General features: G+C 41.9%; 1 protein-coding gene across 2 annotated transcripts in view; it reads left to right on the forward strand.

Moving 5' to 3' along the window:
• The window catches only part of LOC117510249 (tetratricopeptide repeat protein 28-like), a 450652-nt gene that overhangs the window by 157625 nt on the left and 273966 nt on the right, over positions 1–19061 (forward strand). For both annotated transcript variants that reach the window (XM_034169888.1, XM_034169889.1), the window contains exon 2: positions 5677–5824. In XM_034169888.1, coding sequence (XP_034025779.1) covers positions 5677–5824 — 148 coding nt within the window. The remainder of the gene's footprint in view (positions 1–5676; positions 5825–19061) is intronic.

The raw sequence follows: 19061 nt of genomic DNA on the forward strand, positions 1-19061 counted from the left end.
ATGAATATTTAAAAGTACATCAAACAAGCATTCATGAAATATTAAAATGCGTGAGAGACAAGAAAAGCTTTTATCCCCTCTCTTATTCTTGCCTCTTTTAGCCTCTCTTTTTCTCACGTGCACACACAGACACTGAGACATGCACGGTATCGCTCACAGAATTCACTCAGGGGTAAGAAAGCCAAAGTGTCCCACTACATCCACGCCTCTGTGGGATCAGCACATCACCGCATTAACAGAGCACAGATGCAGGAAGTTCACCAATTTTTCCCCCCGATTGAATTTCAGTTAAAACGCATTATGTGAGGTGGTGATTTGAGGGTGTTTTACAGAGGGCGTCAGGTTTCAGGATGGTTTGTGTTCCATAAGAACTCTTTCTTTCAGTCATTCTGTTGTGGGAGATAGTTTTTTAGCTGGCAGTATTCTGACAACTTCTTGCCTTCTGTTGTGTTTGTCATGCTGTATGTTGAAAAGGCAAATATAATCCATTAAGCCTTTCTCTCTCTCTCAATCCTTTTTCCATCCTAGCTCTCCCCATCCCCTTCGGTTTTATTTTCTGTCTGGTTAAGAGCTAGCAGCTATCATAATCACTGAAGCAACAGCTCAGAGCAGATACCTTTGTCTTTTCAGGAAAGAGCCTGAGCGGGAATGTTTATAATATCAATAAACGAAGCCTGTGCTGATTGTGTCCTTTAAAGCTGCAGTGTGTAGCATTTACGGGTGTTTATTAGCCCAACCATCTGATCTTTAGGAGGCTGCCGTGTTGCATTGCCATGTTGATACAGAAGCCCGAAAGGGACATACTTACACCCTTTTCACAATGGAGCATGAATCCCTGTTACCAAAGAAGCAAAAAACGTGAAGGGATACAAAATCATGATTGACAGTGGCATAATGCAATTTACAACCCAGCCACTACATACTATACACTGTAGCTTTATATATGGATTTAAGTGCAACTCTTATTTATTTTTCATTGTTATTTAAATTTGGTTTTATGAATCTAAACCGTTCTAGTTAATTCACTTATATTTTAATATGTTTCAACATCATCTGGAGCATTTACACATTCGATGAGGATTCGATGACCACTAAGCCACTGTGTCGGGCGGGACGGTGGATTAGTGGTTATCACTGGTGCCTCACAGCAAGAAGGTCGTGGGATCGTTTCCTGGCCTTTCTGTGAGGAGTTTGGATGTTTTCCCCGTGTCTATGTGAGTTTCCTCTAGGCACTCCGGTTTCATCCCACAATCAAAAAAGCTGCTTATTTAGGGTCTGCTCGTTTCCCTTCACCTGACCAAGGCAGCGTCTACATCTGGAGTTGGTCCCTAGGTGCCGGACTGTGGCTGCCCACTGCTCCTAGTGGTTGGATTGTGTCTAACTGTAATTAGGATGGGTTAAATGCAGAGGGCAAGTTTCATTGTATGTATATATGTGCAATGACAGTCATTATTCTATGTGATGTAGCCCTGTTTAGCAAATTCTGATGCAATGTCAGATGTGATGTCTTCCATTATTATTCAATATTTTATTCACACAGTGGCATATGCATACATCACATTGGTGTAATTCATAAAATATATAAAAACAAGAATATATAAAAATGGATAAAATTACTGTCAAATTGTATAACCAAACATTTATACAAGGTTTCGACAAGGTGATGAATCTTTACATTATATATGTTCTCCACTCAGATTGCAATAGCCAATCACAGATTAGCCTTTCTGTCCATCATTTACCTGTATTTTGGCATGCTTGGTGCCAGAAAGTTATGTTGGATCCAAAAGGATCCAAAAAGGCTAGGACCAAAGGTTATATTGGATCGGTTCCCACTGACCAATAGCGTTAGAGCTTACTGCCAACAGCTAGCCAATCAGAGCGCTGCATACAATTATTCATGAGATGACATCACTAATGACGTAGTGGAGGTCAGGAACTAGCTGACAGACGCTCGTTGAAAAAATGGCAACAAACAGCAGAAAATCGTCTGCCAGCGAGGTTTGCTGAGTTCACAGAGGAGGAACTGGTGGAAATATTGAACTCCAAGGATGCCGAAAACACTAAGAAGGTAGACAAGCACGCTACTGATGTTTTAGAAGCATTCATATGCTATTCACAACAAAATAAATTGATCTAATTTACTTGACTCTTTGTTGTTTGCTTAATTTGGGAGGGGGGTGGAGCACATAACAGTTGATGGGTGGCAAGTCATCCAACATAGAGAAATGTTGGATGAAGAAAAATTATATTGGACGAGGCATAGCCGAGTGTTATTATTTTACAACTCTCTACTCCTTACCATCCGTTATTTGTATAATATATGTGTGTGTGTGTGTGTGTGTGTGTGTGTGTGTGTGTGTGTGTGTGTGTGTGTGTGTGTGTGTATTTAGTAAAAAGTAGTCAAAAGCAGTACAAAAAACAGATCAAAATTAAAAGAGTTAAAAAAATAACACAATGCTAAAATACCCTCGGCTGTATGAGCATTGTGCTCTTTATAATTTGCAGTTGTTTAATTAATTATTAACATCCTATTCTCTTACGTACCAGTGTGACTTTTTAACCTCTTAAAATACATCAAGCTTAACCATCTTTGAACTTGTCCAAGGTCTGTGTCCCAAGAATTTTTCCTGTGAATTTCAAGAGTCTAGCAGTAGGACTGGACTTATGCTGAGCACAGACAGATGGAAGAACGGATGGACAGATGGACGGACGAGCAGACGAAAAGCCTTCGCAATACCCAATGGCCATATTTGATGGCCTTGGGTAATAAAATTTGATACTGCCATTGTGATGCATTGGATATGGACACTGAAAAAGTGTTTCACAACACAGGCTTTGCAAAGGTTTCAGAACATTCTGGTAAAAGTGTTTTGAGTTAGACATCTCTAATTTGCCATGTTGACAGAGTTTTGTCACCATCCCCGGCTACACATTCTATCATGATGCACTCCCAGATTTATTTTTCCATTGTGTTTTATACTTTGTTTCACCTTTGTCCATGCAGTGGGCATCATGTTTTTCCCCGATACTGACTTAACTTCTCTGTCTGTGCTTGTTTGAAGGGAGGCATTTCCACTAACCATCCAACAGGTGGTAGACACATCTGTTGGATCTTATGCCGGCAAAATAAGATTTGTTTTCCATTGATCTTGTGCATCAAAATTAACCAATGTGTGGTCGCCTCATCCTCATTATGTGCTTTTTTAATTTGGTGAGTTACATTGTAATAGCATGTATTATGTTTCTTTTATGTTGAGTCATTGCTTGCACAACCTGGATGAGGCACACTAACTCACTCATTTGTATTTTTGCTGTACAAGTGCTCCATTGTTCGAGCACAAGGAGTAAATAAGTAGAGATACTGTGCTCACAGAGCACTCTTCTTTAATTGTGCATATTCAAGCATATTTTGATAAACTTGGATGTTGTTGAACCTCAAGGTCACACTGTTGTTTTTGACCTACTTATTTTTTTCTCCTGTAACATCCTATCGTGAAAAACCCATTACACTAATAATTATCTACAGCACAACTATGCATCATACTCTCATTCACCCCCAAAATAACATCTCCCTCAGGATGGTTTAGGTCCTGTTTAGATACTGTTCTCTTCTCAGTCTCACTGTTAGTGTTAACCCATATTTCTGTTCAGCTCTTGTTGTGTAAATTCAAGCGCTGTTCAACACGGGCTGGATTGAGTAGTTGATTTTTTGCAAAGGTTGTCACGTGTCTGTGTGCACATAGCATTGTGTGTTTTGAATACAGTGTAAGAATAATGGATGCTGCGTATTTGACCGCAGCCGTCTTGATTTTATACGTATTTATTCATGTGCAACATTTCAACCTTTCCAGTGATTTAACCTCCACTGTCATGTCAGGACAGTGTAGCATAAAAGGGCCGAAGGAGTCGTAATTTCATTCAGCTTCTTTCTTTGGCCTGCTTGTGTCAGTCTTGGCGTACGTCTTAAAAGACTGAAAGAAAAATCTCTGAGAGGAGTCATATTGTTGGATAAATCTAATCAAAGGGAGAAGTGCTTTTAAATGTCTCTTGTTCCCCTGGGCTAAATGATTTTAGGCTTCTTTGCTCTTGCCAGCACGTCCGGGCAAAACTGCGCCGCCACTAGATGCAATTAATATTGAGCGGATACCCTAGTCTGCACTCCCCTCATATAATAACAGTGTCAGAACAAAGGTTAAAGCTTTGAATCTAATCTCTTTCCTCGTCAGCTTCAATGGAGTTGTGATGCAAGCATGGGGAGGTAGAAATGTTAGGAGGAGGTGTGTTCTGGGGAGATTGGTAGCAGTGGGGGGTTCGGACGAAAGCGAAATTAATTACTGGCCTCTATAAATTTGATGTCATGTCTCATTTTCCCTAATCCTCCTTTCTGTTTTCACTTCCTAGCTGTGCTAACAGAGAAGCTGGGGAAGACTAATGAAAAGAACTCTTAGATGCTAATGGGAAATTAGCCTTCGTGTCACTTTTGGATGCTGGGAGTGGACTGACTGCCTGCTCAGTGAGGAGGGTTCCAAACTGAGGCTGATGCTCATTATGACTCTAAGGATGAGGGTTTAAATTTTGAGCAGCCTTCATTTTATAGAGCACACGTCCCTCATTTTTCATTTTCGGGCTCAATACGACTATTCTTGGAGACTGTTTGCTGGATCTAGGAAGGATTTAGTGGTTTTGGAAGCGTATCGTGAACTGGATGTGGTTCCATTCCTCTTTGTTACTATTGTTAGACTGGACCACAGTCAGGTTTAACAAGTCAGTAGGATTAGTATGCGATCAGGCCTGAGACGCAAACACACTGAGTCACAAACTTGCCTGGAATAAAACATGTATTTCTCTGGTGAGATCCAAATAAGACATGCGGAAAAGAAACCACACGTACTGATGGGGCTTTGGAGCACAGAGACGTCGTCTGTTTTAGGTTTTAATCCGCAGGATGTTCCAAAACATTTGAGACTCTCACAGAAAGATACAGTTTGTCAGCCGTCACAAGCAGCTCTTTTCTCTGTGGTCGTGAATCATCTTCCCAACGGTTTCAGCCGCGTGAATAAATGACTGGATGACAAATTCATTTAATTTTTTGGGGGGGGATCTACAGAGTCATGCACATCTATATGGCACGACATAAGACATGGGTGATGTAAAAATGCAGCAGAACCAGACTCTGACTGGTTGTGTTATTATTTTACAACTCTCTCCTGATAAAGACATTGCAAAATCTGAAGAATTTATGGGTATTCTTCTTTTTGTTTCACAGCCTCCAGTAAGTATGCTTTTCTCTGTCTCCTTTTTCATTCTCTTTATTTTTTTCCACCACAGCCAAGGAGAAATCCCAGTTCTCTACTTGTGTGCAGCTCACTCCCACAGCAAACAGAAAAGCAGACGCTGAATAGAAAAGCAGGCGTTGCTCCTGAGAAGGCAGCAAGCCAAAGTGTAACATGTGCATTTATGTAAAACTTATAATCCAATTAACAAGTACAAAAACACCCAGTGATCACTCTATTATTGAAATACAAAGGAGAGCGGTGCCACATTCTGAAAACTGCTCAAGTGGAAAAAATGCAAATGGCGTGAAATTAGTGTTTCTGGAAATGTGTTTGCTTGTAGTCCCATGCTGTGGCCCTAGACTGGAACACTGATGACTTGGTTTGTCTCCCTCTGCAGGCATACTTCCGACAGGGTGTTGCCCTTCAGTACCTTGGTCGCCATGCCGACGCACTTGCTGCCTTTGCTTCCGGATTGGCTCAAGATCCCAAGAGCCTACAGCTACTGGTGGGCATGGTAGAAGCTGCCATGAAGTCACCTTTACGAGGTAATGCAAAGCAAATTGTTATGAGTGTTGCAGAATATTTCAGGTTCAGGTTTGATTGCAGGGAGATATGTAGAAAACAGTGAAGAAGTTTGGAAGCAGTCTGGATGGAATAACTGCAATAGAATGTCAAGAGTGCTGTGTGTCAGAAGAATCAAGGGTTAAAATTTTATTTTGTAAGACAATGGTAAGAGCATGATGGATGGGGCTAAGATATATGATAGGCCAGAAGGTTATTCTAGGCTAGAAATATTCTAATAACACCAACGAAAAATGTGACCAAATATCCATTCATTTGGATGTCAGTCATCAGTTCAGTGCGGTCCCTGCTAAAAATCGGTTCCCCCTGCCTTCACTGCACATGCGTCATTTCAGAGCATTTATGAGCGTCAGGAGTGATTCACCAATTGCCACCTTGTTTCTGCTTAAAACTGCACTCCAGTCATCATCTGTCTCAGCGACCAGTATCTGAAGCTTTTGTACAACAATCATTTCCACGTGCTGCTGCACCTACGTCATTTCGGAGCATCACTAGCGATCAATGTTGTATAGTAACAAAGTAAATACTTCACTACTGTGCTTAAGTACGTTTTGGGATACTTTGTACTTTACTTGAGTTTTTTTAATTCAGCTTACTTTCACTTTTACTTCACTACATTTCCGACCTTAATTGCATATTTCTACTCCGATACATTTTCTATGCGCCATGCCATTACTCGTTACAAAAAATAAATAAATAAATAAAAACACACACACCCACGAAAAAAGTCGTGTTTTCACCCAGAGACACCACTGATTACTAGTGACTGCAACGAAGTCAGGCTGATTTGTCATGAAGCATGTCTGGTAGGCTTTTTTGCAGTTGCGCACTTGGGGGGTGTTTGTCAGGAAAATGATCATTTCTCTACATTGATTACAGACCTGCAGCGGGTCTGTAATCAACTTTTCTGCAGCGCAGCTTTGCTTTGAACCTTGAACCAATAGAAGCAGTGACTCGCAGGTCGAAGCAGTGCTTCGATCTACGATTCGTGGATTGATTGCTATATTTCACTATATGCTAATTTTTCCCCACTAAAACCCTGAAGAGCATATGTCTGTGAGTAATATTTAATATTTTTATCTTAAACCGACCTGTTATGGTCTTCTGAAACAGTTGATAGATGTATTTTATAACTTAAAAATGGGACCGATGCTAACGCGTTAGCATGTCTATGGCGTTTTCAGTGTTAAAGTTAGCATTAAGCTGTTCGCATCAGCACGTTTGTGTTTGTTTTCTGTATAATTAATGGCTCAGCGTTCGTTGTCGTAAAAGAGTCAAATTGTAATTTTTTAAATTTATTTTTATTCATATATTATAGCAACAACAATAATAGTCTACATAATAGACAATAATAGTCAATAATAATAGACTAATAATGTTACAATACAATTTTAGAGAAAGAGACAAAAAGAACCTAATGAAACAAAACCCAACAGAAAAGATAAAACCATGTAACAATGAAAATAAATAAATACATATAGAAATAAATAGAAGGATAAATGGAAGGAGTACTTCGAGGATCTCCTCAATCCCATCGTCACGTCTTCCGAAGAGGAAGCAGAGACTGGGGACTCAGAGGCGGACTCATCCATTGCCCAGGCCGAAGTCACCGAGGTGGTTAGAAAGCTCCTTGGTGGCAAGGCTCCTGGGGTGGATGAAATCCATCCTGAGTACCTTAAGTCTCTGGATGTTGTGGAACTGTCTTGGCTGACACGCCTCTGCAACATCGCGTGGCGATCGGGGACAGTGCCTCTGGATTGGCAGACCAGGGTGGTTGTCCCTCTGTTTAAGAAGGGGGACCGGAGGGTGTGTTCCAACTATACCACACACAGATCACACTCCTCATCCTCCCAGGTAAGGTCTATTCCAGAGTACTGGAGAGGAGAAAGATGGTCGAACCTCGGATTCAGGATGAGCAGTGTGGTTTTTGTCCTGGTCGCGGCACACTGGACCAGCTCTACACGCTCCATCGGGTGCTCGAGGGTTCATGGGAGTTCACCCAACCAGTCCACATGTGTTTTGTGGATCTGGAGAAGGCGTTCGACCGTGTCCCTCGGGGCACCCTGTGGGAGGTGCTCTGGGAGTACGGGGTCCAGGGTCCTTTGCTAAGGGCTATCCGGTCCGTGTACGACCACAGCAGGAGCTTGGTTCGCATTGCCGGTAGTAAGTCAAACCTGTTTCCAGTGCACGTTGGCCTCCGCCAAGGCTGCCCTTTGTCACCGGTTCTGTTCATTATTTTTATGGACAGAATTTCTAGGCGCAGCCAGGGTGTAGAGAGGGTCTGGTTTGGGAGCCACAGAATCTTGTCTCTGCTGTTTGCGGACGATGTGGTTCTGTTGGCTTCGTCAAATCAGGACCTTCAGCGTGCACTGGGGCAGTTTGCAGCTGAGTGTGAAGCATCCGGGATGAAAATCACCACCTCCAAATCCGAGGCCATGGTTCTCGACCAGAAAAAGGTGCTTTGCCCTCTTCAGGTCGGTGGAGTGTCCTTGCCTCAAGTGGAGGAGTTTAAGTATCTCGGGGTCTTGTTCACGAGTGAGGGACAGATGGAGCGTGAGATCGATAGACGGATCGGTGCAGCATCTGCAGTGATGCGGTCACTGTACCGTGCGGACCGTTGTGATGAAGAGAGAGCTGAGTAGGGGGGCAAAGCTCTCGATTTACCGATCGATCTACATTCCGATCCTCACCTATGGTCATGAGATTTGGCTCATGACCGAAAGAACGAGATCGCGAGTACAAGCGGTCGAGATGAGTTTCCTCCGCAGGGTGGCTGGGCGCTCCCTTAGAGATAGGGTGAGGAGCTTGGTCACTTGGGAGGAGCTTGGAGTCGAGCTGCTGCTCCTCCACATCGAAAGGAGTCAGTTGAGGTGGCTTGGGCATCTTGTCCGGATGCCCCCTGGACGCCTCGCTGGAGAGGTGTTCCGGGCACGCCCCATTGAGAGGAGGCCCCGGGGAAGACCCAGGCACGCTGGAGGGACTACATCTCTCGGCTGGCTTGGGCACGCCTTTGGGTTCCCCCGGAGGAGCTGGGGGAGGTGTGTGTGGATCGGGAGGTCTGGGCGGCTTTGCTTGAGCTGCTGCCCCCACGACCCGACTCCGGATAAAGCGGAAGAAAATGGATGGATGAATGGATGGATAGAAATAAATGTTTCCTGTGAACACCTAGTGAGTAGCCTACTCTCGTTTAGGTTTTGAAACCTTGTTTCTGAAGTGTTTTTGTGTGATGTGCACAATTTTCAGTATTTTGACTAATACTACCAGTCATTTACAAGCCTAGATAAACTTTCTATAAAAAAATCAGTCCGTTTTTGATTATTAACATTTACTTGTACTTTTGCTTTCAATAATTGAGTACATTTAGTTGTACATTACTTGTCATACTTAAGTACAATAAATACTAAATACTTTAAGACTTTTACTTGAGTAGCATTTCAATCGGTGACTTGAACTTCTGCCAAAGTCATTTTTTTAATGGGTATCTGTACTTTTACTTAAGTATGATTTTCCGGTACTTTATACAACACTGCTAGCGATTCACCAATTATTGCCTCATTTCTGCATAAAACGGACTTTAGAATGATTTAAGAGGTTTTAATTTGTCATCTGATGGTTAATAATCACATTATTCCCTTTGATCGCTTTGGGTGTAGAGAGTCAGACTCAGAGAGTCAGACTCAGATCCATGCGCAGTGAAGACACAGTGAAGGCAGGGTGAACCAATTTTTAGAGGGGACCGTTTGGTCGGCGACACTGGTGTTCTTTCATACAAACAATCTTCAGTGGAGTAAATGTTATTTTTTAGTGATTTGGCAGTGTGCTAATCATCTTATTATTATTTTTTAATCTCACTTCCAGCCACCTGACAGCAGCTGCTGTCCAAATCAGTACAGTCAGATCTTTCAGTAGAAGGTGTCAGGAGTCAAAATCCGACATCTGCTCTACAGGTTCTGACTAGTAAAACAAACAAATAAACAAAAAAAGGTTGAACATTAGTCATGAAACATAAAGTCAGACATTAACTTCCACCTCTACATGTGCACTGCAGTTTTTTATGAAACACACTGTCACTGTTTGACCCACTAAAACTCATCACTAACTCCTGTTTCACACCAGACATCTGCACTGTTAAAGCCAGCGTGTAATTAAATCTTTGTGATTTGTATTGTGGTCTGTGGTCTGAGTGATGGTTTGTGGGACAGCAAGTTTGCCATTGATAAAGGATACCAACTGGTGCTCAATGGGCCACGTAAGGCCCTCTCTCCTTTTGTGTAGACATGCTTTAGGGCCCCTTCTCACGTAACACGAACTTGGGTGAAAGAAGCGGAAACCGTCCAAAAATCCGCTAACAAAAAATGAAATGAGGAACCGCAAAACATTCCATCTGCTGTTGGGAAGGACACACGGTCGGACAGGCGTGCACGATACCATGGCGACAGTTTCGTGCACACACACGAGTACCTGGAACACGTGACACCACATCGCGCTGTGGTGCCACTATTTAATCCCTCTTATCGAACGGACAATACAAGTACCATAACGTCTGGACGATAAGCCGCTACTTTTTTCACACGCTTTGAACACTGCTGCTTAAAACAATGATGTGTCTAATTTATGGAATTTTACAGGCTTTCTCAGAAGTCAAAATACGTCAATTGATGCTGCCCATTAATTGGCTGAAAGCTGCGGTCCTCCTGCAGCGTAAATTCACACACACAGCAAATATAAAGTCTTACCTGTTAGTTTTAGTGGATTCATCAACACGTCCTGAAGAAAATGACGTCTGAAAATACTTTAATCCTCTGGCACTTTGCGATACAGTTGCGCCGTCAGTTCAGTCAGTGGAGCCTCCCCCCCCACTGTGTCTCTGTCTTTGCGCTACAAGTTGAAAAAGTTACAGAGCCTTCTTAATGTCTCATTTTACCACAGACACCAAGGTAAAATTACTCAGTTCTCCATGTGGAGCGGAGACGCCGTGCAACACCTTGCGTGCGCTCTGGATGACGTGCTCGTCAGATAAAAGCATTTACGGTATGTATTTAATTAACAGTTAAAAAAATCTTTCAGTCTAACATCTTTCTGTGTAAACATCTCATGTTACACCGTGGAGACCTCTGGCATATAAACAAGTGCGGCCAATTTATGTACAATTTCTTCTTTTTTTTTTAAATTGGTGGGTGCAGCTTATAGTGAGGCGCTCTCTATAGTCCGCAAATTATGGTATGATTCTTCTGTTCCTCTGTATATGACCCATGGTCATAGACGTCAAGTCATGAAATGACATGAATGAAGCAGTGCGCTCTTATCATGTCCACATCTGCTGGCTCCATGTGTCCAGCTGGCCCTGCGTGCGTGCATGTCTAGTGAGCGGCACGCCGAAGGACATCGTGTCATGTAAACCATAGCTGACCTGAGTGACGTGGCATTCAGATCGCCAGATGAGTGTACACATGATCTAATGGTCCTTGTTACCTGGCACAGCCTGCCGATGTGCCTGCTGTGTGGTCGCTCCAGCCCATTGCAAAGGCGATATATGTTTTTATGTATTTCCACATGAGGGTAGCATGCGTTGTAAGGTCATGTCCATCATAACACGGTACGTGTTCTCCAGCTGTGACTTGCAGGTCCACAGATCCCAACAGCTGCAGCTGTTTGCAGACACGCCCACCTTTTCAATCAGTGCACAGAACAAAGTGTCACTCTCCGTTTCTTTGTTCTGTGATTATTTATTTTAGTTATTTGTTATGTAATTATGTATGTAGTTATTGTAGTATTTATTTATATACTTGTCCGGGCCGTGTTCTCTGTGTTTCAATTTAATACATCGTGTGCACTATGCCGTCATTTCCAGCTGTCAGTGAGAAGCTGGTCAGCGATCAGCTGAGAGGCACCTTGCTGTGCAGTGCGCGCTCGGACGTGGCTGACCGGGTCCTGTGTGATCTTGTATGTACATAATTATCAGCATGTCATGCAAGTGTGCCTTCCCCCTGCACACAGCATGTGTTGTGGGGCAGGCAACACACTCACACGCCACGTGTTGGGGTGGGGTCGGGGGGGCACGACACACATGCACGCCACATGTGTTGAGGGGCACACTTGCTTGACATATGTCAATTTGACATATGACAATTTTCACAGACAGCTCGAATGTGGTCATCTGTACGCTTCAAAGCTAGTTCTCCTTCGAAGCGCTTTGAGGCAGCTCTGTTGTGATTTGGCACTATATAAATTAAAATAAATTAAAAATTAAATTGAAATTGTACTCCACTATCATGCCGGGATCGCAAATAGCCCCGCATTTTCTAGGTGCCCAGCAAGTGGTGTTGGATATTCGTGTGTGGCACCTGGAATTTGGCTGACACCTGCCAAGAGGGGGTCGAATGGACACTCGCAGGGCACTCGTTGTCTTTCGACCACTGGTGTGCGTGAATGGTTGTGGTGACAGCTGTATGAGGCGTTTGAGGCGGCTCAGATTTTTCACAAGTGGCATGCAATTCCTCCTTCGTGCGGCACTCGGCTTCAGTCGTGTTATGTGTGAACCCATGGTCCCTTGGGTGACTTGACGCAGCGCGCTGCAAGCTGGACATGAGCGCAGGGCTGGCTGGACATGCACGAACGTGTTGCTTCATTCATGTCATTTCATGACTTGACGTCTATGACCATGGGTACACCATGGGTACCATGGTCCCTTACCAGGGTGGTGTGGACTTCAATTTTGAAGAAAAAATTGTGTGTACATTCGCACTGAGTTTTGTCAGTGATGAAAAGTAGATGGTTTTTGCTTTGTTTTTTAAACCACCAGTGATCAAACTTTGCAGGTTATGACAATATTACATAAAGAATTAGCGCATCTCTTCAGTTTTGCATTTGCATTTCTGAGCACCTCACAGTTTTTGCACAACACACCTGGTGACTTTGGGGGAGATACCATTGAGCCTGAAAAAAAAAATTCTAGGGGAAACACTGAGAAGTGCTGAATTATAAAGCCGAGTAGAATAAGAAACAAGAAAAGTATGGGATATATTTAAGGGGGCTTTCAAAAATAGCAGGTGTGAAAGCTGCCTCAGAATGCAGTCCGGACCAAAACGTGGTCTGACCAAAAAAGCTGGTCTCGGTCCGGATCCAGCTGAACCAAGGTTTGGTGTGTTTGCAGTGTGAAACACTTTTTGGGTATAGTTCACACTTCCAGACCACTTTCATGAAGTTGAGGTTGATTATCTTCACCCATTAAACAGAAGAAAAGAAACACACAATAACTTAATTAGTTTACTTGATTAAAACTGTGTGACTTTCTGCACTTTTCGTCTCGTTAAAAATTAACCATCCATTTTGTCCTTCTTGCTGTGGCAGGCGGTAAAAGTAGAAAATCTTTAACTTTTGACAGCAAGTGCCATCGCATGCTGCTGGTTAAAAAAAAAATTGCGAGAACAATAATAGTGTAGTTAAAATGAGAGTATTCCATTCATTCAGTGTTCTTCATTCAAACTGAAGTTTTTAGAAAGGAACTATATACCAATTGCCAACAAGCTGACATCAGACAAATGCACGTCTGTAAGCCAGTCCATGTCAGGTATGGAGAGGGGCAGCCTACATGGATGATGACTTCAGGATGCAAACATGTCATGAAAAGTTGCTTAGGTTGACCAAAACAGCACAGTGCGAGTCTAACCATATACAAACAGGCAGTGGAGGGCACAGCTAACCAAAAAGTTAGCTTTGATAACAGTTAATCAGCTAACTGAAAGGTTATCTTTTATAAAGCTAAACTGATAAACCACCCAAAAATTTGTCAGAAGCTACAGCTAACCGATAGCCGATAACTTTCTGTATCGTCTCTGGTACACTTGCAACTACTGACAAGCTGATTTTGAGTTTTTAACACCACAATCGCTTCTGGTAGCATCAAAGGTGACCACCGACCCAAACAATGAGTCAGCACTTCTTCTTTGAGCATCCTGCCCACTGCAGGAAGCTGCTGTTTATTACATACCTTCCAGGAGAGAAGCAGTTGAGAGGAGAGGCGAGGCTCAACTCTCTACTCAATAACAGCGTCACCGTGAGGCGGAGGTCTTGGAAAATAAAGCAGTGCTGACTTATGGCTTTGATTTATAAATAAAATTAATAAGGATAGAATAACTCCATTAATGTAAATTCTGTCATTTGTACAAAGTTAAAATATAACACATATATTTTAATTTTAAATAATGCACTAATTCTGAAGTTTTTTTAACAAACAGACAGATGCCAAAGGGATTATGGGTAAATGAGCCTCCGCTAACACTGATTGGTTGACTAATTCATTCTATGTAAAAACCAACACGTTAAAGTGAGGTGTGTGTGTTGATGTTTACACATAAATATGTTTTTGTAAAATATGCTTTTTTTATTTAAAAAAAAAAAAAAAAAAAGCCATTTGCAAAAAGCCAAAAGTTGAAGTTGTGATTTGACAACCGTCTGATATAACCGGGGTCATAATAAATAGAACACTGCCATCTAAAGGCGCCCAGACGCTCATACTGCCATGAACACTGAACACTACTGGCCAGTAGATGGCAGTAGAGGCCGTGAAAACTTGCCAAAACAAAATTCCAGATAATCCGTGTCTGCTACTTTTAAGATGTCTGGAATTTAATAAACGCAAACTGAATTTCAGACATCTTGTATATATTACTCTGGAACAAAGAGGACAGACAGTGTTTGACATAAGCAAGACTCTAAAAAGTAAACAGGAATCGATTGCAATGATTCCAATTGAAAATAATGGAGAAGCAACCTGAGCTTCTTCTGGCATTTTTACATTAAACAAACACAATAACAACATCTATAAACCCAGAGAATATGTTCATGAGAGTTTTAGGCACAATATACAAAGAGTTTAATACTGTTGCCTGTGTGGAGCCTGATCAGAGCGTCTCAAATGAATTTGCATGTGAATGTACTGAGATTACCCATAATGCACCTGGACACAGCATGTCCACACTAAAACCTTCAAAATTAGTGCATTACTTTAAAACTAAACATAAATCTGATATTTTTACTTTATAAAACTTGACGTGACGTTAATTTAAATAACTTGTCGGAAATTAGTTTGGTAAAAATTTTAACCATAAGTTAAAACTGTATGCCTCTGGATGACTTGGGTGATATTGCCGGCATATCAGTATGGGGTCAAAAGAAATTAGCCATTTTTTTCTTTTCTGTGGCCAGTTCTCCTTTGCCTGCAGAGGATAGAGTGGTTTCTTCTGGAACCAGCTCTTCTCTGTTTACAGAGGATAGAACTGCACTTCTACTACAAAACATTTAACAAGTAGGTATTCAGCTGGTTTTAGACTTAATAAATGTTTGTAACTGTTAAGCTTTGTTCACCACGCCTGCAAAAATATGTTAGCGGTCTAAAAATTATCGGACCAAAACTTATCGGAAGATAATTGGTCAGATGATGGAAAAACTAATCCGATAATGAAAACTTTAGCTTCGATAATTAGCGGTTAGCAGATTAGCGGAACTGTGCCCACCACTGCAGACAGGTGTGGAAATGCCCCAAGAATGTTCAAGATAGCTGGATGATGCCATTTGTACCTGTGATAAGAATCTGTCATTAAAAAATAGATGTGAATGAAATTATATGTGAAGAGGATGAAGCCAAAGATGTGGTGCGAGGAAAAGGAGCAGAGTCTGGAGGAAATGCACAACACAGCTGTATGGAGAACACTGATTAAACACATCGACCCCACATAAAAGTGAGGAAAAAATGAAGAGAAGGAAGAAGGAAGAGGAAACTTAACATGGTCTGTGTCTGCCTTAAGTCCAATTGTCAGTCACAGCGTTTCTTGGTCATAGTCAGTTTATCAGGTTTGGGAACATGCACTGGTGTTGCCTGATGCCAGATTCACCACATGGGAGAGTTGCTTTTGATTTGTGTTTGCCTGTCATTGTGTTTGGTATCCAGGGATAAGCACTGGCATCATTTACTTATTTTAAATCATTATGTGGTAATTATGGCCCATCCATAATCCTATAAATATTATCAGGTAGCTTTTTTTATTATTATTATAAAGTGGTCAGAACACTACTACTGAGACACACACTGTGTGTACGTAATGTAAAATATTGCATATTTAGGAAATTTGATCTTTCAGCCCTTTAAGGAATCAGCTGTATTTTTGTTATTTTTTTCATCTGCACATCCGTACGTCTTGTGCATTCCATTCAGTTCAGTTCCATTTATTTATATATCGCGCCAAATCACAACAAAGCTGCTTCAAGGCACTTTACATGGTTGTTCCACATATTTACCAGAAAACAGCCAGACCAATCAACTGAAAATTGGCAAATTCTTCTTGGATCAGGTTAGAATCAAAATCTATAGATTTTTGGGTCAAAGGTCAAGATTACTGAAAGCATTTTTTGTAACCAAAACTTGCTTGCAATCACAATAACATGTTGTATGACCTGATTGTTTTATAACTTGTGTATAAAACCATGACTCCAGGAGTTCTATTGATTTTGGGGTCCGATGAAAATACAGTCATCTGATGATGGCATCTGCTTTAAACACCTGATTGTTATCAAACCTGGTATATATGTTGATATATCTGTATGTAGTCAGGCACCAAGAGCCTTATTGATTATGGGCTCAGGTAGTCAAGGTCAGCTGAAGTGTTTGTTCTGTTCTTATTAACCTGAAAATTGCTTTTGTGAACTACCATTATTTATCACATCTACAAAGGCTGCAATGCCTTTATATTTTTTGTCGCTGCTTCTATTTTTTTGTGTTCACAGCAGCAGATCCTCTATTTCCATGTTCGGGCTGCACAATTAATCACTTTGCAGTGCTCATCACAATCACGTCAGCCTGTGCCATTTGTATAATCAAAGCATGCAATTTAAATAAATAAACAAATCATCTTTACACACTGCACTGTGTGACGCTGTGGTCAAAATCCACACTTTACCCCATTCATGCTCCACTGCTGTAGACTTTGTACATGTTTTTTTGAATAACACGGAAAGATTAAGGCTCACAGCTCTGTTTTTTCCCTTATTCGCTGTCACTTTTCTCTTTGATGTAACATTATGGAAAGTTATTTCCACATGAAGACTGAAGGTAATTTTCACGCAAATATGATATGAAAGATTTTGTTGCATGAACAGTGGACGTTTATGCTGCAGGCTTGTTGAAGCGCCAGTGCCTTAACGAACTTAAATGAGCATGCACGCTCCAGCACACAGCCATATATTCATTACAAATCTAAAACTGTGTTGGAAAAATTATCATTAAGGAAGTTTTTCATCCTGGTTTTAACGTTTAAGAAGCAGCTTTGAAATCGAAAATAGTCCAAATAAAAGAGGTCATATGCTGCAAAATCAATTTTTATCTGCCTTTTATGATGTCATGTGTTCGGGGTTTAATGAAACATCATCAATAACCCACAATTTTGTCTGTTTTTATAGACATTTGCCTGCTCTAAACACCATTTAGACCTGACTCTGCTCATTTTATACTTCTGTGACATACGAGGTCTGTCATTAAAGTTACGGTCCTTTTTATTTTTTTCAAAAACTATATGAATTTCATTCATATGTTTTTACGTCAGACATGCTTGAACCCTCGTGCGCATGCGTGAGTTTTTCCACGCCTGTCGGTGACGTCATTCGCCTGTGAGCACTCCTTGTGGGAGGAGTCGTCCAGCCCCTCGTCGGAATTCCTTTGTCTGAGAAGTTGCTGAGAGACTGGCGCTTTGTTTGATCAAAATTTTTTCTAAACCTGTGAGACACATCGAAGTGGACACGGTTCGAAAAATTAAGCTGGTTTTCAGTGAAAATTTTAACGGCTGATGAGAGATTTTGAGGTGATTCTGTCGCTTTAAGGACTTCCCACGGTGCGAGACGTCGCTCAGCGCTCTCAGGCAGAGTCATCAGCCTGTTCAAGCTGAAAACCTCCACATTTCAGGCTCTATTGATCCAGGACGTCGTGAGAGAACAGAGAAGTTTCAGAAGAAGTCGGTTTCAGCATTTTATCCGGATATTCCACTGTTAAAGGAGATTTTTTTAATGAAAGACGTGCGGACGGGTCCGCGCGTCGGCTCGCAGCCGCCGCGACGCTCCGCCACAGGAAAAACACCTCTGCTGGAAGCCTTAAGGACAAGTTGGAACATGTCCTGCTGTTAAACAATTTCTCATATACTCACTCCACTGAAAGCCATCAAAAGCCGCCTGGATTTTACAAATGGTTATCAACACGGAGGTGTTTTTCCTGTGCCGCCGCACCGCGTCGGCTGCGTCCCGACGCACGGACCCGTCCGCACGTCTTTCATTAAAAAAATCTCCTTTAACAGTGGAATATCCGGATAAAATGCTGAAACCGACTTCTTCTGAAACTTCTCTGTTCTCTCACGACGTCCTGGATCAATAGAGCCTGAAATGTGGAGGTTTTCAACTTGAACAGGCTGACGACGGCGGCTGAGCGCGCTGAGCGACGTCTCGCACCGTGGGAAGTCCTTAAAGCGACAGAATCACCTCAAAATCTCTCATCAGCCGTTAAAATTTTCACTGAAAACCAGCTTAATTTTTCGAACCATGTCCACTTCGATGTGTCTCACAGGTTTAGAAAAAATTTTGATCAAACAACGCGCCAGTCTCTCAGCAACTTCTCAGACAAAGGAATTCCGACGAGGGGCTGGACAACTCCTCCCACAAGGAGTGCTCACAGGCGAATGACGTCACCGACAGGCGTGGAAAAACTCACGCATGCGCACGAGGGTTCAAGCATGTCTGACGTAAAAACATATGAATGAAATCCATATAGTTTTTGAAAAAAATTAAAAGGACCGTTACTTTATTGACAGCCCACGTATGCAGCCCCTCAAATGATTTCAATTCCCCTTTGAAGATCCCCTTTGAAGGGGGATTATGTCATGATGATTTCCTTCTGTCTGGGTGTTTGTCTGTCTGTCCATCCATCCCAAAAAAGGGTATGTAGCTGAAATCAACTCCTCTCACACTATTAGGAGGAGTTTGGTGAAACTTGGTACAAGCCCTTGTTATAGGTTGATAATACGCATATTGAAACACTGTACAAGATTGACACATTTTAGCAGCGTTATGGCCCTTGATTAACAAACCAAGGCACTACCAATTTCATGAGTTGCTACCTGCATTCTGGAATCAACTACTCTCACATTTTTAGGAGGAATTTTG

This window comes from Thalassophryne amazonica, chromosome 5, assembly GCF_902500255.1.
Source record: "Thalassophryne amazonica chromosome 5, fThaAma1.1, whole genome shotgun sequence".
Lineage (NCBI taxonomy): Eukaryota > Metazoa > Chordata > Actinopteri > Batrachoidiformes > Batrachoididae > Thalassophryne > Thalassophryne amazonica.